General features: G+C 46.3%; 1 protein-coding gene across 2 annotated transcripts in view; it reads right to left on the minus strand.

The window, feature by feature from the left end:
- The window catches only part of aqr (aquarius intron-binding spliceosomal factor), a 126,194-nt gene extending 106,299 nt beyond the window's left edge, over positions 1-19,895 (minus strand). Inside the window, exons 1-8 of one of the 2 annotated variants that reach the window (XM_086003441.1) lie at positions 19,785-19,895; positions 13,063-13,173; positions 11,668-11,724; positions 11,197-11,237; positions 10,199-10,234; positions 9,951-10,071; positions 7,318-7,458; positions 104-172 (exon numbers count right to left, since the gene is read on the minus strand). In XM_086003441.1, the coding sequence (XP_085859567.1) occupies positions 104-172; positions 7,318-7,458; positions 9,951-10,071; positions 10,199-10,234; positions 11,197-11,237; positions 11,668-11,724; positions 13,063-13,137 (540 nt within the window). In that variant the 5' untranslated portion in view covers positions 13,138-13,173; positions 19,785-19,895. Of the gene's footprint in view, positions 1-103; positions 173-7,317; positions 7,459-9,950; positions 10,072-10,198; positions 10,235-11,196; positions 11,238-11,667; positions 11,725-13,062; positions 13,174-19,508; positions 19,702-19,784 lie in introns of those variants that run through there. The other variant, XM_086003442.1, reaches the window with a different exon arrangement.
- Positions 19,896-27,005: the final 7,110 nt, after the last annotated feature.

Raw genomic sequence — 27,005 nt, forward strand, 5'->3', positions numbered from 1 at the left:
TGAAAGATAATAAATGAAGCTCGAGGAAACTTCTCAGCAAAAATGCATGTCACTAGTCTGCATTCATTCTTTTATGTAGACTTTGAATGGTCACTGAACTTACCGAAAGCAGACACGTCCACATTGGGAGAGAGATAAGCCGCTGCACCTGTTCTCGAATTAGATCCACTTCCTGTTAAAGGATAGGAAGATATTTCACAGGTTGAAATCATGTTCACAAACAATACCATTTACACTGATGGAAACAATACTTTGAAGACAAATTTATTGGCAAATAAATGCTAGTTTTACTGCAACATTATGAGCCCCAACTCAAAAAAAAATTACATTACGAGAGATGAACGGGGAAGAAGGCCAGTCCGATTCTACCATTACAACGTCTCCTTTAAAACTCAATTATATTATACAATAAGACTTTGCCCAAGAAAAAGGGTCAATTTAATGGATATTAAAAAATGGAAATCTTCAAGAATAGTCCCTCTAAAGCTTTTTACATTACTTAACTATGGTCAAATTGGTTAACATGGTCCTCAATTCTTATCTTGCAAATATTGGGCCACCATAGAAAATATGTTTAAAGTTAATCGAACATGCTCAGCCGAGGCCCTCTTGTGGCACAGTATAGTAGCAACCACACACAAAACTTCACAGCTCTTGCAGAGTTACATCTGACATACTGAGAACTATTACAGGTTTTACAAAATTCTCTCAAAGATCAGAATTACATAAAACACAACTGAAATCAAAATTCAAGTAGGTTGGAACCATATTTTTCACTGTCACAGTAAACACAGGGCAGGATGAGGATAAGCAAACTAATCAATTTCTAATCAAATGATCCAGTCTCCCAAGTCAGGAGACCAACTGGGTCCTTTCTGCTTTTTATTTATACTATCTAGAAATAAAACTAACTAAAAACTTCGAAGCAGTGTTGGACATCCCGGAGAGTTCTATGTTGGACATCTTGGGGAGTTAAAGGGTAATAGTCGAACTTCTGTGTATCTTGGAGCAACAGGGTTTCCAATATAAACAGGATGGCTTTGAAGTGTCACGAGAGGAATGCATAGCTTGTCTTCTGATACGAAAAGTGTTTTGTGTAAAGAAACAAGTAACAGTAATGACATCAGCCATGAATGATTAAAGTGTAATTTTAGGGGCTGAATTCCAAAGGTGAGGTGAGAGTGACTGTCCTTGACATCAAGGCAGCATTTGACAGAGTGTGGCATCAAGGAGCCAGAGTAAAACAGAAGTCAATGGGAATCGGGGGGGGGGGGGGGGCAGAAACTCTCCACTAGTTGGAGTCATACCTAGCACAGAAAGAAAAGAAAGACTTGCATTTATATGGCGCCTTTCATGATCACCGGATGTCTCAAAGTGCTTTACAGCCAATTAAGTACTTTTGAAGTGGAGTCACTGTTGTAATGGGGGAAGAAGATGGTTGTGATGGTTGAAGGTCAACCATCACAGCCCCAGGACATCGCTGCAGGAGTTCCTCAGGGCAGTGTCCTAGGCCCAACTATCTTCAGCTGTTTCATCAATGACCTTCCCTCCAACACAAGATCAGAAATGGGGATGCTCACTGATGACTACACAGTGTTCAGTGCCATTCACAACTCCTCAGATAATGAAGCATTCCATGCCCACCTGCAACAAGACCTGGACGACGTTCAGGCTTGGGCTGATAAGTGGCAAGTAACATTCGCGCCACAGAAGTGCCAGGCAAGGACTATTGCCAACAAGCGAGAGTCTAACCACCGGCCCTTGACATTCAACGGCATTACCATCGCCGAATCCCCCAACATCCTGGGGGTCACCACTGACCAGAATCATAACTGGACCAGCCACATAAATACTGTGGCAACAAGAGTAGGTCAGAGGCTAGGTATTCTGCGGCAAGTGTCTCATCCCCTGACTACCCAAAGCCTTTCCACCATCTACAAGACACAAGTCAGGAGTGTGATGGAATACTCTCCACTTGCCTGGGTGAGTGCAGCTCCAACAACACTCAAGAAGTTAGACACCATCCAGGACAAAGCAGCCCACTTGATTGGCACTCCCTCCACCACCTTAAACATTCACTCCCTCCACCACCAGCGCACCGTGGCTGCAGTGTGTACCATCTACAAGATACACTGCAGCAACTCACCAAGGCTTCTTTGGCGGCACCTTCCAAACCCGCAACCTCTGCCACCTAGAGGGACAAGGGCAGCAGGCGCATGGGAACACCACCAGCTCCAAGTTCCCCTCCAAGTCACACACCATCCTGACTTAGAAGTAGATTGCCGATCCTTCATTGTGGCTGGGTCAAAATCCTGGAACTCCCTATCTAACAGCACTGTGGGAGTATCTTCACCACACGGACTGCAGCGGTTCAAGGCGGTGGCTCACCACCACATTCTCAAGGGCAATTCGGGATGGGCAATAAATGCTGGCCTTGCCAGAGACGCCCACATCCCATAAACAAATAAAAAAATAAAACAAACAAAGGTAGAAGTGTTGAGATACCGCGGCAAACATGGGAGTTGAGACCAGAGTTGATAGAACACAACTGCTTTAATTTACATCATGGCAAAACAAGTGCTTAAAAAGCCCGCACAACCACTTAAATACTCCCCAGGCAGAAAGTGCTCCCGGCAGCCTGTCCCTACGGGAAACAAGCTGCCGGAGGAAAGGGCCCACGGCTGGGGGCGGCTGCTGCCAGCAGTGCGCCTGCGTAAACTGTCCGTGCCGCCGTGAGCGGATTATGTCCAATGGTGGCATGTCGCCAGAGCTCCCCCCAGAATCCGCTTAGGAGGAGTAGACGAGTCGTGACGGTGGTCTAATGGTTCTGCCGGAGCGGCTCTGAGTGGCCGCCGGTCTAGTTGGTGGGGCCGGGCGGTTCGCCGCCGGCTGTGCTAGCTTGCTGGCGGGACGACCTCTAGTTGGAGGTCAGGCCACGGGGACCTGTTCCCCTGGTTCTGTGTGCTGGTTTGAGTCGGTCGATGGAGACCGTTTCGACCCTGTCGCCGAGTCGCAGCTTGAAGACCTTGTCCCCGGTTTGTAGTACCTCGTACGGTCTGTCGTACGGGGGTCGCAGGGGTCCGCGTCGTGTCGCACGAAGACGGAGCGTGCCTGCTGTAAGTTTGGCGGGACGTAAGGTGCGAGTTCGCCATGTCGGTTGACCGGAAGTGGGGCGAACTGTTGAGCGGAAGAGAAAGAGTTGAGCCGCTGCTGTTCGGCCGACCAAGGCGTGGTAGCCTCCGGAAGGAATTCGCCTGGTACACGCAGCGGTTGTCTGTAGACTAACTCCGCTGCTGAGGACTGGAGGTCTTCCTTGACCGCGGTACGTAGGCCTAGTAGCACCCACGGTAGGCGGTCAGTCCAGGTACTGTCCTGCAGGCTGGCGCGAAGTGAGGCCTTGAGTGACCTGTGGAAGCGTTCACACAGCCCATTGGCCTGCGGGTGGTACGCCGTGGATTGGTGGTGCATCACCCAGAGGTTGCGTGCTGTGGCCGTCCAGAGTTCAGAGGTTATGTCGGCCGGTACGCCGAACCTTGTGACCCAGGTGTTAACGAACGCCCTGGCGATGTCGGCTGTGGTGGTGGAGGTCAGCAGCACTGCCTCAGGCCAGCGTGTGTAGCGGTCGACCATCGTGAGAAGATAAGTTTGGCCTTGCGATGGCGGCAGAGGACCGACGATGTCGACGTGTACATGGTCGAAGCGGCGGCTGGGTACCTCGAAGTCTCCCAGGGGTGCTTTTGTGTGCAGCTGCATCTTAGCCCGTTGGCAGGCGAGGCAGGAGTTGGCCCAAGTCCGAACATCTTTGCTGAGGCCGCGCCAGACGAAGCGCTGGGAGAGGAGTTTAACGGATGCACGGGAACCCGGATGGGAGAACCTGTGGAGCGCTTGGAAGATGCGGCGGCGCCAGGTTGCAGGGACGACTGGCCTGGGTTGGCCGAGTGAGGCGTCGCAAGTGACTGCCGTGGCTTCGGGCCCGTGCGCGACCTTGGCTAGGCATAGCCCTGGCAGGCTGGTAGCCGCCGAGAGGAGGTCTGGGTCCATGAGCTGGGCCGCTGCTAGTTGCGCGTAGTCGACCGCTAGGTGATTCGCGCAGATGGCAGGACGGGAAAGGCAGTCGGCGACAACGTTGTCTCTACCGGAGACGTGCTGGATGTCCGTGGTAAACTCGGACACGGCCGCGAGCTGGCGTTGCTGCCTAGCGGACCAGGCTTGTGAGCGTATGTGAGCGGCTTGTGGTCCACGTACGCGGTAAAGGGGCGGCCCTCCAGGAGGAACCTGAAATGGCGGACCGACAGGTGGAGCGCGAGGAGCTCGCGGTCGAAAGTAGAGTATTTGACCTCCGGGGGGCGCAGTTGGCGGCTGTAGAAGGCAAGTGGCTGCCACGCGCCATTAACCCACTGCTCGAACACGGCTCCGACCGCATGGTCGGAGGCGTCGGTGGTGAGCGCGACCCGGGCATCAGCCCTCGGGTGCGCGAGCAGGGTGGCGTCGGCGAGCGCGTTTTTGGTGGCGTCGAAGGCGGCCGACGTATCAGCGGTCCAGGCTACGGCCATCTTGCTGGATTTACCTCGTTGGGAATCGTATAGGGGCTTCATGAGGGCTGCAGCTCTGGGGATGAACCTGTTGTAAAAGTTCACCATCCCGAGGAACTCCTGGAGGCCCTTGATGGTTTTAGGGCGGGGGAATTGCTGGACGGCCTGCACCTTGTTGGGCAGGGGGACGACCCCAACAGGAGTGATGTGGTGGCCGAGAAAATCGATCTCGGCTAGGCCGAATTGGCACTTCGCCGGGCTGAGGATAAGCCCGTGTTGGGCTAAGCGCCCGAACAGGATGCGAAGGTGTTCGAGGTGTTCCTGTTTGGAGGAGCTGGCCACGAGAATGTCGTCTAGATAGACAAATAGAAAGTTCAAGTCCCGGAGGACTGAGTCCATAAGGCGCTGAAAAGCCTGGGCTGCATTCTTGAGGCCGAAGGGCATCCTCAGGAACTCGAACAGGCCGAATGGGGTGATGACGGCCGTTTTGGGGATGTCCGCGGGGTGTACGGGGACTTGGTGGTAACCGCGCACCAGGTCGACCTTGGAGAAGACGGCTCGTCCGGCCAATCGGGCCGAGAAGTCCTGGATGTGCGGCACCGGGTATCGGTCGGGGGTGGTGGCATCGTTGAGGCGGCGGTAGTCCCCGCAGGGGCGCCAGCCTCCGCCGGGCTTGGGGGCAATGTGGGGGGGGCGATGTGGAGGGGCGAGGCCCAAGAGCTGCTGGAGCGGCGGATGATGCCGAGTTGCTCCATGGTGGTGAACTCGGCCCGCGCGATTTCCAGCTTGGCCGGGTTGAGTCTGCGGGCGTGGGCAGCGACTGGGGGGCCGGTGGTGGGGATATAGTGCTCCACACCATGTTTGGCAGCTTTGGCCGAAAAGGTCGGGTTAGCGAGGGCAGGAAACTCGGCTAGTAGTGCCGAGTAGTCGTCCGTGGCTCTGGCGAGGCAGTAGGTCGTCAGGCCGGCCAAACGGGCCGGGGTGACTGCGCCAGGGATGGGGGCCATAGTATTGATGTCGACGAGGCGGTGCCTCGGAATGTCGACAAGGAGGCCGTGGGCGCGTAGGAAGTCGGCGCCGATGAGTGGGCAGAGGACCTTGGCTGTGAGGAACTCCCAGCGGTAGCGGCGGCCTGCGAGGTCGAGCGTGACCATGCGGGTGCCGTATGTGCGGATGTCAGAGCCATTGGCTGCAGCCAGCGTAACACCCCGTGCACCGCGTTGGTTTTTGAGGGCGGAGGCAGGGGTGATGCTGTGCTGGGCTCCTATGTCGCACAGGAATCGGCGGTTGGTGCTGTCGTCGATGACGTACAGTAGGGGCCCCTTTTGCCCTGCGGCCATCGTGGGGGCCGGTGCGGGGAGGGGTTTGAAAGTGCACGGTGGCGTGCAGCGTTGGGCCCTTGTGCCAAAACGGGTGTGGTAGTAGCAGTGACCCGGAGTGGAAGGGCGGTCAGGCCTAGTGAGCCGGGGGGACCGCTTGGTCATTGCCGTGAGGTCGGGCGCAACGTCGCGGGTGGTCTGTGCGGAGAGCAGCCGGTCGGCCTTTTCAGCTATCTCGTTCAGGTCCATGGAGCCAGACTCCACAATGAGCGGGCAGATGCTGGCGGGGAGTTGCCGAATGAAAAGTGTGCGAAAGAGGGCGCCGGGTTTTTTGTCGTCCGAGAGGGACAGCATGTGGGAAAGCAGGTCTGATGGTGAAGCGTCACCAAGGCCTGGGAGGTCGAGGAGTTGGCAGTTGCGCTGGTAGGAGGACGCCTGAAATGTTTTAAGGAGCGCGGCCTTCAGATGTTCGTACTTGCCTTCCTCTGGTGGATCCTGCAGCGCTGCCCAAACCTTAGGGACTGTGGCGCAGGTGAGAGAGGCGACGAGGTAGCCGTACTTCGTGGCGTCGACTGTAATGCTTCTCAGCCGGAATCTGGACTCGGCTTGAACGAACCAGGCCTCGGCCAGGTTCTCCCAAAAGTCCGGTAGTTTAACCGTGACTGCGTTTGTATCCGCCATGCTAGCTTAGGATTCGTCCTGAGCGTCGGGGTCACCAGTGTTGAGATACCGCGGCAAACGTGGGAGTCGAGACCAGAGTTGATAGAACACAACTGCTTTAATTTACATCATGGCAAAACAAGTGCTTAAAAAGCCCGCGCAACCACTTAAAATACTCCCCAGACAGGAAGTGCTCCCGGTAGCCTGTCCCTACGGGAAACAAGCTGCCAGAGGAAAGGGCCCACGGCTGGGGGCGGCTGCTGCCGGCAGTGCGCCTGCGTAAACTGTCCGTGCCGCCGTGAGCGGATTATGTCCAATGGTGGCATGTCGCCACAGAAGTATCCATTAGCTATAGTATAGAAAGGTAATGGTTGATGAAGCCTGTTCTTCAAAGAGGTTGGGAACAGTTAGTTAGGAAGTCTTGTTTAAGGAAAGTAGCTTTTACAACTGTTTACATGAATAGACTGTCTTCAAAGGATTTGGGAATAGATACATCATAAGATCTTATCTGTGACATGCACCTTTGATGTAGGCAAAGTACATGGTGCATAAAGGAGCATGGTTTTGAATTGTTCTTCGAGAGCTTGAAAGATACAGAAACCAAAAAGCTGCTCTCTCTGTAAACAGTTAGGCCAATCACTGTGCTGTATATCGATAAAGTCTGCTCCATATAGTATACTACAAAGTGTCTCATGCTTATTTGAAACGTGTTGTTGTGAACCAGAGGAGGAAGGAGGTTGACTATTAATACAAAGAATTGTGATACGATGACCCGAAGATGTTCAATTTTGTAAGTTCATACTTACCAAGCTGTTGAAGCAGTGATCAAGAAAGACCAGGAGGACAGTCCGTTCTCGCAATGTAAGATTTTTACTTTCTTCAGCAAGAGATGCAGTCAAAATACACTTAAAAAAATAGGGAAAGTGTTCGGGTTTCTGTGTAAATGTCTAAAATAAAAAGGGCACAAGACATTTCCTTAAATCAAAGTAAAAAGGGAATAAACAATGTAAACAATATCTACTGTATACAAGTATATGTACTACAGTGTAAAACGTTGATCGGAATACTTGCAGATTATAGAAAGCTGCCAAGAGCAACTATTGTCCCAGATTTTATGATGATCGGATGCAGCTTTCAAAAAGGTGCCTTTTGTGATTTGCCAAAATTATTTTCTAAATATTTGCCATTTTGAATATGTAGGACTGAAATTTCCAGAATATTCATGAGCCATCTCTGCAGTTTTGGGATTTTTATTTTGTCTTTACTGATTGCATATGCTGCGAGAATTCCGTTCACATGTACCACCTTCACTTCTCAAAAAAAACCTTGCATTTATATAGCGCCTTTCACGACCACCGGACGTCCCAAAGCGCTTTACAGCCAATGAAGAAATTTTTGAAGTGTAGTCTATGTTGTAATGTAGGAAATGTGGCAGCCAATTTGCGCACAGCAAATTCCCACAAACAGCAATGTGATAATGACCAGATAATCTGTTTGATGATATTGATTGAGGGATAAATATTGACTAGGACACCAGGGATAACTTCCCTGCTCTTCTTCGAAATAGTGCCATAGGATCTTTTACATCCACCCGAGAGAACAGACGGGGCCTCAGTTTTGTGCCTCATCCGAAAGACGGCACCTCCGACAGTGCAACAGTCCCTCAGTCCTGCACCGTCAGCCTAGATTTTTGTGCTCAAGTCTCTGGAGTGGGATTTGAATCCACAACCTTCTGACTCAGAGGTGAGTGTGCCATCAACTGAGCCACAGCTGACATATACCAAATGTAAAGAGACTAAGTATCAGACTACCATTCACTTGTATGGATTGAGGCAGAGCAAATTGTTAAATGTCCTTACACTAAATTCTGCAATTCAGACCAGGCTCCAAACACCATACAAGAGAATCTAGTGAAAGAAAATCAAAAATGGACTATGCAAGATCACTGCAATAGTGGCAGAATACTCTCAATCTTTTGAATAGTGAGATAAGTGCTATGAGGCAGACCGTATCAATAGTCAACTTAATGTACTTTACAATACAATACACGCTGCTTGCAAGGTGCAGTTACATGGGACTACTGTGCAGCAAATTAAAGTGACCAATGGAAATGCACTGTATCACATTTCCAAGACTACTGGTTGTCAATAGCAGTTAAGTTGCTAGTTTGTTGCAGTCAGCTGAGCAGTGCAGTAATATATAGATTTTTTTTAAAGTGAGCAGCAGCAATAATGAATTCCAGGAAGGGAATTTACCTCTTTTTTTACCCTGGGTTTTAATCTTAAGATGTTTCAGCATTCATATTAAGCAAAGTCAAAATGATAAAATCAAAATTCGGGTCATAGCTTCCTGACTCTCTGCCAGTTTTGAAATAATGGACAGAGAATGCAAGTCACATATCCACTAGATAAAACCATGTTGAAGAAATATCATGCCCATTAGGTCAGAGATATGCATCATGTTGCAAACAGAAACTTTAGATTAAAAAAAAGTTCGTAAAATAAGGACAAATGCGGGTAAGTGACTTTCTGAATCCATCAAAAAATATATTTGTACTGTGCAGCATTCATGTGGTTTGTACTAGATGTAAAAAACAACATAGCTGTGATACTAAGTACTACTGTTATTGGTTACTGTGGCCATCCCATTTTAAGCACATTGTTTATGGCAGTGTGCTATCAAAGGAACTTCCTCTCTTAGTACCTAATCTTATGATGTACATGGACAAATGGGAAAACTCAATTTTCAGTTTGAATAAACAGTCACTCCTGGACAGCCTTTAGGAAGTAATTGTAGAACTCAACATGAAAAGTACTTTCCCCAAGTGTGGAACAATAAATAGTGTTGTGTTTTTGCAATTTGTTGGAAAAAATAAAAATAAAATTATTGAATCCACATTAAGTCCGTGTGTGGATTAAACTATGTAAACAGTAGCTGTTCTCAACTGTGTATAGCAATGGTTCTTACAATACAGCCCAGGAGTCATTTCCCCTTGACCAGTGTCCTTAGCATACTTGCTGCCCCATTTGGCTCTTGGCCTTCATTTACAACCTACTCAACAGTGAAATGTTGAGCGAGCTGGGATTCAGTGCAGTCCCCTCTCTTTATCTTGTTCTCAAACAAAGGCAAGGGAGTGTTCATGCAGCAAATGATAAGACTCCATTAAAATCAAACTATTTATTAAAATGATTCGTCCTATAGTTTTATATCTTTATATTCCTCTTGGGGGGGGGGGGGGGGGGGGGGTGGAGTGCCACTTTGCCACAATGAAACCAGCAGTTTGCTTCACGGGAAATCATGGGCACAGACCTGTGTACCATCACTCCTTGGTGCAGCATTCTTGGGAGAGGCCCTCAGGCTTCAATGCCAATTATACCTTTTAGTAAAAGATTAGGGAGCAACACTGATCTCTACAAGCAGATAACCGAATTCTTCTTACCTCCCAAGCAGGAACATTTTCTCGAAACTTTTCATTCACCATACAGCAAATGGACATCAGGTAGGCGTTGCTGGATACTGCTGAGGAATAGTTTGGCCAGAGATAGTTCTCCAGATACTGGCTATCAATGTTACAAAAAAATATATACAAAGTAAATTGGAGGCACAACATTCATTAAAAATATTCTTAAAAATCATGTTTCAAAAACGTTACTTCTTTAAAAAAATCCCAAACCAACAAAATTTTACCTGAATTCAAGCAGCATAATTTTTCTAATTGCAAACCTGAAAAGTAGGTACAATATTTAATTGCTGTTTGCATATATTTATGATTACCACATTAAAACAGTGTTGCTTTAGCCTCGCCATCAAAATTAGAGATGGTGTACAAAGTCTCATACTCAAATTCCCCAAGTACCCAAATGGACATTGAAACACAGTAAAAGTACTTGCAAGAAAAAGATTATTCACTTAGTTCAGCACAAACATTATTTTAAGAACGCTGTTGTAATTTTGACAATTTCAGTTCTCTTCTTTTTGGTTAAGGAAAACTCAGGAAAATGGGTGAGAATTTAACTCATTAAATCCTTAGTTTCTTTCTCCATCAAATTCAAACAACGATACCGAATTAAACCTCATTTTCAAGACTAACACTTTATACATTTTACTTGCAAATAGCATGAGGACTAAATGAAAAGTTTATAATTGGTTAGAAAACAGACTACAGATTTATATTAGGCTTTTCAATACACAAAACTGGATTCAATTAAAGAGGGAAATACAGATGTTCACTTTTATGCTTATATCCTTGATATGTATTGAAAATGAAAGGGCACAGAGCATTTTTGTTGTCTTGCCTCAAACTCTTCTGGTGAATTGCAATGCTGTTTCTCTCATCTTATGTTTACTTGGGAACATCAATTCTCCCCCACCCCGCAACCTTGTCTATTCAATAACAGTGTAAAATGCGAACATTTATTTCACATTCCCCACAGCAGATCTTTTATGGAGGGAATGTTCTTAAAAAGGTGCACTGGCACTTTGTAGCAATAAACAGAATTTGCAGTGGAAAACCTTCAGGCGCCAAAAATATTCCTCTCCTGGTAAGACCAACATAAGGGCCACATGTGACATCATGCAGAGCACTTTTAGAATTCTGGGGTTCTTTAGTACAAAGTAATATGTAAGTTGCAGAAGGAAAAGGCCCTGCCTTAAAACTTGTTCACACAGAAATGAGTGTAACTTACTTTGTCTTTACAATTTCTTTCTGATACACATCTTCAATGACCTATTGTGGCATAAAAAAAAGGAACACACAATACCAGAATGAGTCAATTTATTTCCAATGCCTCAATATAATGACTGATCATTTTTGGGTGGGGTTAGGGCAGGGAACGGATTTACTGAACGGTTCAGTTACCATGTGGTCCAGCTAGATTTGGAATACATTACATGCACAGTAATGGAAAGGGGACTGTGCTTTTGTTGGACCACTTAAGCTGCATTACAAGCTCCAGTTATACAGTAATCTTTAGCTATCTAACCCTGCAGTTGAAAAATATTTTCCCACATCATGAACGTAAACATGCGATTTCCATGTTCTATTGGTCATAAATTGATTGCAAGAACAAATCTTGTATTTTGTTGGTGCCATCACATTTCAAAAAGTTCTGTACAGTGCATGTGTTATGAACATAAGAAAACAAAACATTACTTACCTTAGAATCAAATGTCATTTTTTTCTTCACGTGAGGTGCCCAATATCTATTTGATAGCTGAAAATATGAAGATAGATATTATAAACACTTCCAAACCATTACTTCAGTGCAAAATGGTATGGTGGAATCTGTGAAAATCTATACCCACAACTTTTACTGTATTGACAGAGAGCATATTTTTATCTGCCACATCAACTGGATTAATAATAAATATACCCTTGGTTATCTGCATCATATTTAATAAGGATGGCCTCAGCTACTCACCCATCATGAAACGATTTACCCTTTAAAAAATAGTATTTTTGGACTAAATTAAACATAAACAGGGCACTTGATATTTAGGTGTTAAATATAATGGCCCGTATTTTCCGATCGCAAGCCTCCCGCAGGCAGAGGCCTGCGATCTGGAAAAATCTGCGCTCTTACCTGAGGGCTCCCGGGACGCACACACTTCCGCTCCTGGGCCTCACCAAACTTGATGTGCGCAGGGCCCACGTATCCCAGAGGCGCATGTAGTTCGCTGCATCCCTGGGATCACATGGGCCATGGGGAGCCAATCACAGAAGGGAATCTCCCTTCATACATTTGACAGGAAGACCTGTCAAATGTATGAATGGAGATCAAAGAAAAACCATAGTAAAACTTAAAATAATGTTTTTTTTAAATCACATTTTTGAAATGACTTGAAATTACAATAAATTAAGTATTTTAAACAAAAATTATTTTTTGAAAAAAATTAAAGTTTTTTTACAGGGTTAAAAATAAACTTACCTTTTTAAAAAATATTTTTAAATGATAAATCAGTGAAAAAAATTTTAAAAAACATTTTTCAACTCTTATCCTGGTAAAAGCAGGCCTTACGCCTGCTTTTACCAGGCGTGAGAATTGTAAGGGTTTTCTGCGGACGGAGGGTCTCCAAAAAGCGGAACTATCCGCCCGCAGAGGTCCTTCTCCAGGGCAGCTGGAGGATCTGTCAAGACCATTCTTGACAGATCGGAAATGCCGGTTTTCAGCGGATGCGCTGTGCTTGCCTGAAACCGGCATTTCTGATGTCCTTACGGGTGGGTACACAGCCCACCCGTAGGGATCGGAATATCTGGGCCAATGTTTATCCCACGCAACTTATATGGGCATACCATTTGTGTGATCAATCCTGTATTTAATGTTAAAAATACGAGTACTTTCTATATATGGTCTAGAAATTCTACAGGTGTCATCTGGTACACATCACACAGCCTCTTACTTGTCCAAAAAGATTACTGTCAAATAGTATAAATAAATCCATGGTGAAAAAGATCAGAATGTTTTTTTTCCAGTCATGAAATACAAAAAAAGACTACACTGAAACACTACCGTGTCATTTGCACATCACGCACACGCACACACACACCTTACCTGAGTAACATATTCGGCATTTATCTGAGATACAGTGGGTGCCACCATTTTCTTTCCTTGAGGTACAGTCTCCATTTTCTGATTAATCTGCTAGCTGTTTGAGAGTCAGAACTGGGAAAAAGATATAGGCTATAAGAATTTGTTTTACCTTCAATTTAATTAAGAATCTGTAAAATTAAGTGAATATTTAGCATACTATTGTCCTAGATAAACAATAAAAGTAATTTTCCACTTTTGTTTTTCAGAACTTAGGGAACGATCGAGTGCATCAGCATCACTTTGATATATAAAAAAAGTGTTTCAAATTCATTTTTTTTCTGGCTGGCACAATTTTACAACATATAAAAGTAACCGTTTCCAAAATTGCTGTAAACATTCGGAAATATGCTTCAACTCCCCCTTTATTAAAAAAATAATTGGGCAATACCACACAGTGCATTAGTTGAGAGAAATTAATTTTTCAGTTTAAAAAATACAGTACTGTAGGAGTCTCTGCACTCCTAACAAAGAATCTATAACTTGCTGGAAGTTAACAAACTGAATTTATTGTCTAAGAACTTTACAAAACAAGAAACTACAGGAGAAGCTCAAAACAGGTCTTTTCTCTTTCAATCCACACGAGGACTGGCTGGCCCCACCCTCTACCTCTGATGTCATCACGTTTCCCGCCGAAGGGAACGTCACGTGACCCACGTGATGACGTCATCGCGTCAGATCGCGATGTTGTCAATCTAGCTGTTTAACCAGAGCCAACTTGAAAGGTAATAACATTGATTACAGACAATTAATGCTAGAGGTAATAACATTGGTTACAGACAATTATGTAAGACAATTATGTAAGTCACTGTAAGAGTCTCTTAGTGGTTTTGCCACATACGCCCCCCCAGAATTGTCTTTAACGAAAAGAGTCAATCGCTGAGGAGGTTGCACAAGTCTGTTGGACCGACTCCGAAATTCCCGGAAGCACTGATCGCCATCGCGGCCGCAGGGGAAGTACCGGGACCGGCGTGCTTGACTCGCGGCGGTCTATTAGACGGTCTGGTAACGAAACTGCACGGCGAGCGGCAGCAGCGGGCCTTCGGGCCGAAACGGGCGTGGTAGTAGCAGAAACCGGTCGTCGGAGGCGCCTTTGTCGGAGCCGGGCTCTTCATGGCGGGGCGTTGCGCGAGGGCGCAGTATTGTTGCCGGACCGCGTAAATCTTATCCGCCTCTTCGGCGAGCGCAACGCAGTCTGCGGTTTCTGCTCGGGCGAGGGACGCCTGTACTTGCTCAGGAAGTTGAGTAAGGAACAGTTCGCGAAACAGAAAGCACTGGGGCTCGGACCCCAGGAGAGTCAGCATATGACTCATCATTTCCGAGGGTTTGGAGTCTCCTAACCCTGGTAGAGCCAGTAAACGGTGAGCGTGCTCCACTTTGGTGAGACCAAATACCTGCAGCAATCGTGTCTTGATGGCGACATACTTGTCAGCAGTCGGAGGACTCTCCAGCAGGCTGATGATTCTCGACGCCGTCGAGCTCTCGAGGGCGGAGACCACGTGGAGATATCTGGTCTGATCCTGAACGATGTTGCGGAGCTCAAATTGCGCCTCGGCTTGCACAAACCAAGAGGCTGCCTGTTGTTCCCAGAATTGGGGGAGCTTCAAAGCCACTGAATTGGCCTCCATCACTGGCCTGTGTTCGGCGTTCACCGCGAAAAACGATCGCGAGGAATCGGGGTCACCAATGTAGGAGTCTCTGCACTCCTAACAAAGAATCTATAACTTACTGGAAATTAACAAACTGAATTTATTGTCTAAGAACTTTACAAAACAAGAAACTACAGGAGAAGCTCAAAACAGGTCTTTTCTCTTTCAATCCACACAAGGACTGGCTGGCCCCGCCCTCTACCTCTGACATCATGACATCATCACGTTTCCCGCCAAAGGGGACGTCACATGACCCACGTGATGATGTCATCGCGGCAGATCGCGATGTTGTCGATCTAGCTCTGTTTAACCAGAGCCAACTTGAAAGGTAGTAACATTGGTTACAGACAATTAATGCTAGAGGTAATAACATTGGTTACAGACAATTATGTAAGTCACTGTAAGAGTCTCTTAGTGGTTTTGCCACAGTACCTCATTTCTTTATGAATTTCACATTAGAAGTTAGCAATATGACTCTTTACAGCATGCAGACCATTTCCAACCTGCTGCTGAAGATCACAATTGTCATTTTAACTAACAGAGTACCCATTCACAATAGTTTATTCCAACGAGAATATTGAAGCCAACAACATTTTAGTAAAACATAACACCAACAGTGTGCAGGCAAACAGTAGAAAGACAGACACTGCAGTATATACACAAGAGAAAGGATATTTAAAAACAGGAAATGTTAAATATCTGAAAACAATCTTTCCCAAATCATGTAGCGTGGTCATGGAAAAAAGGGCATGACTGCAAGAAATAAATAAGAATTCATTGATATAGAAACATAGAAGCAGGAGTAGGCCATTCGGCCCTTCGAGCCTGCTCCGCCATTCAGTATCACGGCTGATCCTCTATCTCATATTCCCACTCTCGCCCCATACCCCATAGAAACATAGAAAAATAGGAGCAATTATGTTTGCTCTGCCAGTGCAGTCGATGACCTGTCCTCAGACTTCTCAACCATCAACACATTAGTCCCCTCTGCCACACTGTTAACTTCTACCTACCTCTCATTACCTAGCCCTGCCCACACCCTTTGGCTGATAGTTCTGCTTCACTTGGATTGCACGACCTCAGTGCACACAACCTGCAATGCTCTCACCACTAATCACTACATCACAATCTGCATGCCCTTTGATGAGGCAAGGAAAGTTTTATTTTCCAAATTCTTCAGACAGTTTCTCTATTTGTTTTGAAAGCCCAAGCAACAGCTACCACCTCATCCGCCTATCAAAATTCTAGATGTCCATCTCCCGTACGCTCAAAATATCAACTTCCACATCTGCAATGCCGAAGCGGCCTCTGAGAACCTTGTTTCGCCAAGCTGGTTTTTTTTAAAACTCAAGAACACACAATTCCTTTATAAATAATAACTTTCCCTTATTAGCCGAGGCATAGAATACAAGAGCAGGGAGGTTAAGCTAGAACTGTATAAAACACTAGTTAGGCCACAGCTAGAGTACTGCGTACAGTTCTGGTCACCACATTACAGGAAAGATGTGACTGCACTAGAGAGGGTGCAGAGGAGATTTACAAGGATGTTGCCTGGAGACTGGAGAATTTTAGCGAGAGGAAAGATTGGATTGGCTCCAGTCTCCCAACAGAATATTGTTCTATAAATCAGCTTAATTTTATGGATGTGTTTTAGCAAACAAACCAGTACACAAGTGTCTGAGTCCATAAACATTGCATGCACCATTTTAGTTTAATGCACTATTCTGCTTTACACTCCATTTAAATGCTTACCTTTTGCCAACATTGGACTCTAGAAATTAGAGGCATTTGAGAAATAATTTTGCACCTACATAACTATAAAAGCTTAGTGAGGAGATACTAGTCAATAAAGGTGAATTTTTACATATTAGGTGTAGGTACCACAACTATTCCTTTAGCTTACAATTCAATCTCAACAGCAACGACTATCTCACAACAATGGCCTGGATTTTGCAGTCAGCGGCGGAGTGATGGCTCTTGCCGCTGACCTCGAAGAAAGCTGCCAACAAAGATTTAGCGATCTCTGTGGCATGGATTTCACCTCTCTCGACGTCAATTTAAATCTGGTGCCAAGTCTAGGCGATCTCCAGCATCCAGCAACAGTGATGTCATCAAGCTGGCTAAGCAGCCAATCACGTTGAAGAATTCTCACAGACAGCAAACCAAGAAGTAAAACGCACTGATTATCCTTCACTTTTTAAATTATTTTACAGAGAGCGAAATAAAGATTGGGACATACATATGGGATGAATGTAGAAACTGAAATATCATAAACAAACTTATTTATCATAATAATGGAAAAAACTGACATTCCACAAATATAAAATTAGTTTTTCAGGGCCAGAATGGTTGTTCAGCAGCAGTTACGAGCAATGTTCCCTGTAACTTCTTTGGGGGGGGGGGCCACACAATTTGGCATGCGCGGTTTTTCTATTTAAAAGCTGGCAAGCCAGCTGCACGGGACCCCTGGGGAACTGCGTGGCTTGTGAACATTGGTTATGTCTCAGTACGCTGTTAAAACCCAGTTACACCTCACTGAACAAGGCTCAACTTTTTCAGTGGTTTTTAACAGCGATATTAGACCGTAAAAGCTGAAGTTCTCGTCAGTTCGGTGATTTCAACTGATTGCCCGCTGCAAGGAGTTCAACAGCTCGCCCTGTGGAGGAGCAGGGAATGAGTAGGGTACTTAAGGAAGTGGCCCTAGAAATAGTAGATGCATTGCTGGTCATCTTCCAGAACTCGATAGACTCTGGAACAGTACCCATGGATTGGAGGGTAGCTAATGTTACCCCACTATTCAAAAAAGGTGGTAGAGAAAAAGCGGGGAATTATAGACCGGTAAGCCTGACATCGGTAGTGGGGAAAATGCTAGAATCTATTATAAAAGATGTAATAGCAGAGCACTTGGTAAGTAGTGACAGGATCGGACAAAGTCAACATGGATTTACAAAAGGTAAATCATGCTTGACTAATCTACTGGAATTTTTTGAGGATGTAACTGGTAAAATAGGTCAGGGAGAACCAGTGGATGTGGTGTTTTTGGACTTTCAGAAGGCTTTCGATAAGGTCCCACATAAGAGATTAGCGTGCAAAATTAAGGCACATGGGATTGGGGGCAAGGTATTGACTTGGATAGAGAACCGGTTGGCGGACAGAAAGCAAAGAGTTGGAATAAACGGGTCGTTTTCCGAGTGGCAGGCAGTGACTAGTGGGGTACCGCAAGGATCGGTCCTAGGACCCCAGCTGTTCACAATGTATATTAATGATCTGGACGAGGGAATTGGATGTAATATCTCCAAATTTGCAGATGACACAAAGCTGGGTGGGAGGCTAAGCTGTGAGGAGGATGTCGAGATACTCCAGTACGATTTGGACAGATTGGGTGATTGGGCAGAAACATGGCAAATGCACTATAATGTGGATAAATGTGAGGTTATCCACTTTGGTGGCAAAAACAGGAAGGCAGATTATTATTTGAATGGCAATAGATTGGGAGAAGGGGAAGTGCAAAGAGACCTGGGTGTTCTTGTGCACCAGTCGCTGAAGGTAAGCATGCAGGTGCAGCAGGCGGTTAAGAAGGCAAATGGTATGTTGGCCTTCGTAGCAAGAGGGTTCGAGTACAGGAACAAGGATGTCTTGCTACAGTTGTACAGGGCCTTGGTGAGACCGCACCTTGAGTATTGTGTGCAGTTTTGGTCGCCTTACCCGAGGAAGGACGTTCTTGCCATGGAAGGAGTGCAGCGAAGATTCACCAGGCTGATACCTGGGATGGCAGGAATGACGTATGAGGAGAGATTGTGTCGATTGGGCTTATACTCACTGGAGTTTAGAAGATTGAGAGGGGATCTCATCGAAACCTATAAAATTCTGTCAGGCCTGGACAGACTAGATGCAGGAAGGATGTTTATGATGGCCGGGGAGTCCAGAACCAGGGGTCATAGTCTAAGGATAAGGGGTAAGCCATTTAGGACTGAAATGAGGAGGAATTTCTTCACCCAGAGAGTGGTGAACCTGTGGCATTCTCTACCACAGAGGGCGGTGGAGGCCAGTTCATTAAATATATTCAAGAAAGAGTTGGATATATTTCTTGAGGCTAAAGGGATCAAGGGATATGGGGAGAAGGCAGGGACAGGGTACTGAATTTGGATGATCAGCCATGATCTCATTGAATGGCGGAGCAGGCTCGAAGGGCCTACTCCTGCTATGTTTCTATGTGACAGCAATTTTTGGATTTCCACGTTTAACTGTGCATGTGTGGACGCCAGAAGTTGCTGCCAGTTTCACAGAGTAATAATGACGGCGAACGCTGACAGTTTCGCCATCATTACAACCGCAAATTCCGGACCTATGTGTTTCGAAATCACAGTGGTAACAAAGTTACATCACAACTCATGGCCACACCACTTACACACGAAACTATAGTAACGATAACAATGCCTACCCCACACAAAAACTGCCCCTCAAGACTGTTATTCAGGCATCCAAGTGCACTTTTAAAACCACTTTCAGCAGTCTAAAACATTAATACAATGGGGAACCACGGCCACTACTGCAGAAACCTAAAGTTCAACCTTCCCCAATACTTGGGTGTTGATGGGGAAATCCCTGTGGTTGAAAAAACAAACAAATGTTTGTCACTCACTTTTACACGATGGCTCTATTTTTTAAAACATTTTATGTGATTTACTGAACATTTTGAAATATTTTGTGCATCTTCCAGCTGGATTAAAGTAAACCTTGTAGATTACAGGAAGCTTTCACCTTCTGCAAAACTGCAGGGCTGAGAGAAAGCGAAAACTGAACAGACACAACTGAGGAAAAATAAGCAAAGGAGCCCCCCGGCTCGGCCCGGCCAATCCGAGCGACGATGCGAGTCTCACAAACTGCTGAACGTTAACATGACCCCGGGGCCTGCTAAGCGGGCTCAGCCTCCGCACATCGGCAAGAGAGATTAAATAAAGCGCAGCTTGTGTGTCCGCCGCACCCCGGGGTGGAGTGTGCAGACCGCGGGCCCCGGCCCACAGCTCAGTCACTCACCTCCACTCCGCTCGCCTTGCCTCACTTTGCAGCTCCACAGGAACCATGCACTTCCGCTCCGGCTGCTCAGCCCGTCCCCCCACAACAACCCAGACACTCAGTTCCGACCCAAAAGAGGGCACCAACTCTCAGTGTAAACTGGACCCACGCGGTCAATAGGCGCCTGGTTGATGCATTCACAAAAATAACTGCATTTTAACTGAATTTGTCATGCAATACACGATGTCGTACTTTTTTGCATATTAAAGACCTTTATGGAACATCTTTATCCTATATGTTTCCGCCTCTGTTCTGACGAGCACACAAAATCTTGGCTGACACTCCAGTGCAGTACTGAGGGAGTGAGGCACTGTTGGACGTGCCATTAAACCGAGGCACCATCTGGGCCCTCAGGTAGATGTCAAAGATGCCATGGCACTATTTCGAAGAAGAGCAGGGAAGTTATCCTTAGTGTCCTGGCCTCAATCAACAGCACTAAAAAAATCAGATTATCGTCTCTTTTTCCAAGTGGCAGGCAGTGACGAGTGGGGTACCGCAGGGATCGGTCCTGGGACCCCAGCTATTCATAATATATATAAATGATCTAGACGAGGGAACTAGATGTAATATCTCCAAGTTTGCAGACGACACAAAGCTGGGTGGGCGTGTGTGCTGTGAGGAGGATGCCGAGAAACTCCAGTATGATTTGGACAGGTTGGGTTATTGGGCAGAAGCATGGCAGATGCTATATAATGTGGATAAATGCGAGGTTATCCACTTTGGTGGCAAAAACAGGAAGGCAGATTATTTTCTGAACGGCAATAGATTGGGAGAAGGGGAAGTGCAACGAGACCTGGGTGTCCTTGTGCATAGAAACATAGGAACATAGAAGATAGGAGCAGGAGTAGGCCATTCGGCCCCTCGAGCCTGCTCCGCCATTCAATGCGATCATGGCTGATCATCCAAATTCAGTACCCGGTCCCTGCTTTCTCCCCATACCCCTTGATCCCTTTAGCCTTAAGAAATACATCTAACTCCTTCTTGAATATATTTAATGAATTGGCCTTGTCGTGTATTGATTGCGAGTTTGACACCAGTCAATACGGTAATGTAATGTGTGAGTTTAACACCAGTTAATACGGTAATGTAATGTGCATTGCATTATGGGAATTACCCAGGCAAGCAGCAGTCAGCCATTTCTACAGAATAAAGAGAACATCGTAGTTGGAAGCCTGTCTGCCTGATTCTATGCTTTAATGCGGAATACAACATTGGCGACGAGGATAACGAAAAGAATCATTTTAAATAGGTAGTTGCCCAAGTTTTAGTTAACTAGGATGGAGAAGACTGTCATTCAAAATTTTGCATGCTTCGCCGAGCCAGCCACGTTGGGTCCAAGATGGACGAGGTGGTTAACGTCTTTTGAGCTTTATGCCGACGGCAAAGGACTCATTATCGACGATACCTCTACAGCTGCCACAAAGCAGAGGAGAAGAGCTCTACTTCTACACCTAGCAGGACCAGATGTCCAGGATATCTTTTCAACTCTACCGGACACAGGAGAGCCAGCAGACTACACGGCGGTGGTTAGTGCTTTGAATCACTACTTCGTGCCCCAGGTCAACGCAGCATTTACTAGACAGACTTTTCATAAGTTGTCCCAGAAGACAGGTGAGACTGTGCAACAATTTGCTACTCGCTTGCGGCAGGCTGCTAAAGACTGTGCTTTTGGGGGGGATGCGGATAATCAAATAAGAGACGCTATCCTGAGTAGGTGCACGTCAGCCTATGTGCGGAGGAAATTGCTAGAGGAAGGGCAAGGTCTAACGCTCGCCCGCACGTTACAAGTGGCCTCACAATGTGAAAACGTCGAGGAGCAGATGTCAGCCATGTCATGTACAGAGAAGGCGGAGACGGATACTGTTCATCGTGTTACACAGAAAAGAGGGTATTATGCGAAAAGCTCGACAGAGAAACCAAATGGAAATGGCGATAGGAACGAAAGGAACTGTTATAGATGTGGACACACAGACCACATGGGCAGAGATCCGAAATGCCCAGCACGCGGACAAACATGTCATAAGTGCAAGGGAAAGGATCATTTCTCCAAAGTATGCCGCACAAAGGGTACAAAGAAACACAGTGTGAACAATGTAGAGGAACAAAATGACTTTGCATTTGCTGTTACTAGAAATAACGTGACAGAGAGACTTGCCTTTTGTGTGGGGGGAGTAAACCTGAGAATGTTAATTGATTCGGGTGCAACTAATAATGTGATAGATGAGAATACATGGGAAGGATTAAAGTCAGAACACATTAAGTGTCAGTCACATGTCCCTAAGACAGAGAGAAAGTTATTCTCTTATGCTTCTAGCCGACCACTGTCAGTTAAAGGTGTATTCACATGTGGGATTACAATAGGTAAGAGAACTGAGCAGGCGGAGTTCATTGTGGTTAAAGGCCATGGAGAGCCGTTGCTAGGAAGGGAGACAGCCATGAAACTGGGAGTTTTAAAAATAGGCGCAGATGTCTCAGCTGTGGTAGATGTAAGACAGCTACTAGAACAGCGGTATCCAAAGGTGTTCCAGGGAGTAGGAAGGCTGAACACAAAACAGATCAGTTTGTATATCGACCCACAAGTGAAGCCTGTGGCCCAGCCACTCAGGCGTATACCATTCAACTTAAGGGGGGCAGTAGAGGCCAAAATAAAACAATTGAGGGACATGGACATTATCAAACCTGTAACTGGTCCCACCCCATGGGTAAATCCTGTGGTTATTGTACCAAAAGCGGATACGGATGTAAGGTTATGCCTAGACATGAGACGAGCAAACCAGGCAATAGTGAGGGAACGATACCCAATCCCCACCGTTGATGAGATACTCCAAGGTATGAACGGCTCGACGGTGTTTAGTAAGCTAGACCTGAAATGGGGTTATCACCAGCTAGAACTGACCCCGAGTCACGAGAAATCACAACGTTTGCAGTACATAACGGAGTATACAGGTACAAGAGGCTGATATTCGGTGTATCTTCAGCTAGTGAGCAATATCAGCACGAGATAGCTAATGCCTTAGCTGGAATAGAGGGTGTTGAAAGCATCTCAGACGACATTATCGTGCATGCACATGACCAGGAAACGCACGACAGACGCCTGCACGCTGTTATGACCAGACTAATGGAAAGTGGATTGACACTAAACTCAGAGAAGTGCCAATTCAACATGGACCGATTGATTTTCATGGGAATCCTGTTGTCTGAAAAGGGCATCGGACCAACAGCAGAGAGAGTGCGAGCGGTGGCAGAAGCTTGGGAACCAGAGAATGCTACAGAGGTGAGGAGTTTCTTGGGACTCATTGGGTACAGTAGCAGATTCATCCCACAGTTTGCAACGCTATCAGAGCCACTGCGACGCCTGACGAGAAAAGACACACCATTTAAATTTGGATCGCAACAGAGACAGTCATTCAGTGCACTCAAGGAAGAGTTGGCCAGAGCCGGCATTTTAGCATATTTTGATAAGGACGCACCAACCAAGGTGATAGCAGATGCCAGTCCTGTAGGTTTAGGCGCAGTACTTGTTCAGGACCAACAGGGACAAGAGGTGCCAATATGCTATGTAAGTCGTAGTTTAACAGACTGTGAGAGGAAATACTCTCAAACAGAGAGGCCTTAGCTCTTGTATGGGCTTGTGAGAGGCTGCATCCATATGTGTATGGCCGAAAATTTAACTTGGTAACTGACCATAAGCCATTACAAGTGATATACAGCCCACACTCTAAACCCTGTGCCCGTACCGAGAGATGGGTACTTAGATTACAGCCGTATGATTTTAAGGTGATACACATTCCAGGCAAGCAAAACATTGCAGACCCACTGTCACGATTGCTGGGGGAGACAGCAAAACAGGAGAGACATTCTCATGGCTCAGATGAATACGTGAGATTTGTAGCTGTGAGTGCGACACCAAAAGCACTCACTACTAGAGAGGTGGAGGAAGCCTCTGCTACCGACCCAGAGCTGATTGAGGTACGGAAGGCAATCACAAACGGACATTTTGAGAACTGTAAAGCTTATGCAGCACTTGCAAATGAGCTGTGTGTAGTGGGGTACCTAGTTCTTCGGGGAACACGCATCGTGCTACCCACAGTGTTACACGCACGAGCCCTGGTGTTAGCACATGAAGGACACTTGGAAATAGTTGGAACAAAGCAACATCTCAGAACCAAGGTTTGGTGGCCTGGCATGGACAAGGCAGCTGAAAAACACTGTAAAGCGTGCCACGGCTGTCAGATAGTAGCCAGACCCGACCCACCTGAACCGTTGAGACCAACACCATTACCGGAGGGCCCCTGGCAGGATGTAGCTATAGACTTACTGGGACCCTTGCCATCCAACCACTCCATTCTTGTGGTAGTTGATTATTATAGTCGCTACTATGAATACGACATCATGACCTCCACAACAACAGAGAAGGTTATTGATAGTTTAGAGTCAATCTTCAGCCGTCATGGTTTGCCAATCACCTGCAAATCTGATAATGGTCCCCAATTCAGATCTGAATTATTCAAAGAATACTGTGAAAACAACAGGATCAAACACCTGAAAACGACAGCAAAATGGGCTCAGGCTAACGGAGAAGTCGAGTGCCAGAATGCATCACTGATGAAGAGAATCAGAATTGCTCAGTCAGAAGGACTAGATTGGAAACATGAACTTAGAAAATATGTGACTGTGTACAGGAGCATTGACCATGCCACAACAGGAAAGAGTCCGGCAGAGCTGCTCTTTAAACGGAAAATGAGAGGAAAGCTGCCAGGCATCACAGAGTCGCGCGCAGACCTGGAAGTGTGTGACCAGGACGCAGAACAGAAAGGCAAGTCCAAACTGTACGCAGATGAACAGCGGAGAACACAATACTCAGAGGTGGAAGTTGGCGACACGGTGCTGGTACGGCAGGACAAAGTGGACAAGTTCACCACTCCTTTTAATGCCACACCGCACAAAGTTTTGAGTAAAACAGGGAGTCAGGTAGTAGTAGAATGTCCAGATGGAGCACGCTACTCGAGAAACACTACGTTTGTGAAGAAATACAGAACCAATGGACCAAAGGAGACACTCCATGAGCAGGAGGAAACACAACGGACTGAGGACAGTGTAGTAGACCCTGACACACATACCACTGTGACACAGGCAATACCCACTGACACCAACATGTCAGACATACCCAATACAGCCCGACCTCAAAGGGTTAAAAGAAAACCCCAAAGACTGCCTGATTATGTCACAACATAAACTGTGCGAGAACTGCATGGGTGATGTTAAATGTTTAAACCTGGGAATTATTTAGTTGTGTGGTAAGACACAAGTGTGTAAAAAGTTTATAAACCAAAAAAGTTATGCGGTGTTATTGTAAGCAACTATTTGTAAACTGCAAATTTGTTTCCAAGGAAAAGGGGATGTCGTTTATTGATTGCGAGTTTGACACCAGTCAATACGGTAATGTAATGTGCGAGTTTAACACCAGTTAATACGGTAATGTAATGTGCATTGCATTATGGGAAATTACCCAGGAAAGCAGCAGTCAGCCATTTCTACAGAATAAAGAGAACATCGTAGTTGGAAGCCTGTCTGCCTGATTCTATGCTTTAATGCGTTCATACAACAGGCCTCAACTGCCTTCTGTGGTAGAGAATTCCACAGGTTCACCACTCTCTGGGTGAAGAAATTCCTCCTCATTTCTGTCCTAAATGGCTTACCCCTTATCCTTAGACTGTGACCCCTGGTTCTGGACACCCCGGCCATCGGGAACATCCTTCCTGCATCTAGTCTGTCCAGTCCTGCCAGAATTTTATAAGTTTCAATGAGATCCCCTCTCATTCTTCTAAACTCCAGCGAGTATAAGCCCAATCGACCCAATCTCTCCTCATAGGTCATTCCTGCCATCCCAGGTATCAGCCTGGTGAATCTTCGCTGAACTCCTTCCATGGCAAGAACATCCTTCCTCAGATAAGGCGACCAAAACTGCACACAATACTCAAGGTGTGGTCTCACCAAGGCCCTGTACAACTGCAGCAAGACATCCTTGTTCCTGTACTCAAACCCTCTCGCTACGAAGGCCAACATACCATTTGCCTTCTTAACCACCTCCTGCACCTGCATGCTTACCTTCAGCGACTGGTGCACAAGGACACCCAGGTCTCGTTGCACTTCCCCTTCTCCCAATCTATTGCCATTCAGATAATAATCTGCCTTCCTGTTTTTGCCACCAAAGTGGATAACCTCACATTTATCCACGTTATAGTGCATCTGCCATGCTTCTGCCCAATCACCCAACCTGTCCAAATCATACTGGAGTTTCTCGGCATCCTCCTCACAGCACACATGCCCACCCAGCTTTGTGTCGTCTGCAAACTTGGAGATATTACATCTAGTTCCCTTGTCTAGATCATCATTAATGTAGTGTATGTGCCTTTAAGAGCCCCCTGTGTACTGTAATGCCGGTAATGGCCACTCGGGCTATATAAGCCTGTATATTGTGTTGTATCAGTTAGTTCCCCTCCAGACTTTGTTCAGTAAACACCTGTGAAACCAACTCCTGTCTTCAGTGTCTCTATTAACACACGGATACAACAGTGGCGATGAATTGGAAACGGACTTACCTGCAATTCGGCAGCACCTCAAGGACATCGATTCCTCTGGCATCCAAAGTCGAAGAAAATCAGGAAAAAGAGAAAGCTGTGGTTTCACCAGCTAGCCAAGCTGGTGGCAGGTACTGCAATAATCCTTCCTGGGCGTCGGGCTGGGGCTCCAGCGGCTGGCTCTGCAGCTAGCCCAAGCAGCGAAGGTGGAGGCAAGCAGTAACAGATGGGGAGGGAGCACTCGGGAGACGGCCGGCGCTGCAAGCAGGTCGGCGTTCAGACTTAGCAGAGAGAGTCCGGCGGGAAAGAGTCTCCACCTGTAAATAAATAAATAAAAAGAAGGGAAACCCGCGGGAAACAGCGTTGTCATCGGCAGCAGCGGCGGGGAAGCACGGGAAGCGCCATATCTTTACAGAAAAGAAAGAAAAGCGCGGGAAGCGCCATTTTTTTTTCTAGGATGCCTAAGTCTGGCAATATTGATGCTTTTGATAACGAGATAGAGGATTGGACCACATATGTGGAAAGAGTGGAGGTATATTGCACCACAAATGGAATAGAAAATGAAAAAAAAGCATCAATACTTCTAAATCTAATGGGCGCA

The sequence above is a fragment of the Somniosus microcephalus genome, chromosome 12 (genome assembly GCF_052327205.1).
Source record: "Somniosus microcephalus isolate GS21.2 chromosome 12, FLI_Smic_1.0, whole genome shotgun sequence".
Classification (NCBI taxonomy): Eukaryota; Metazoa; Chordata; class Chondrichthyes; order Squaliformes; family Somniosidae; genus Somniosus; species Somniosus microcephalus.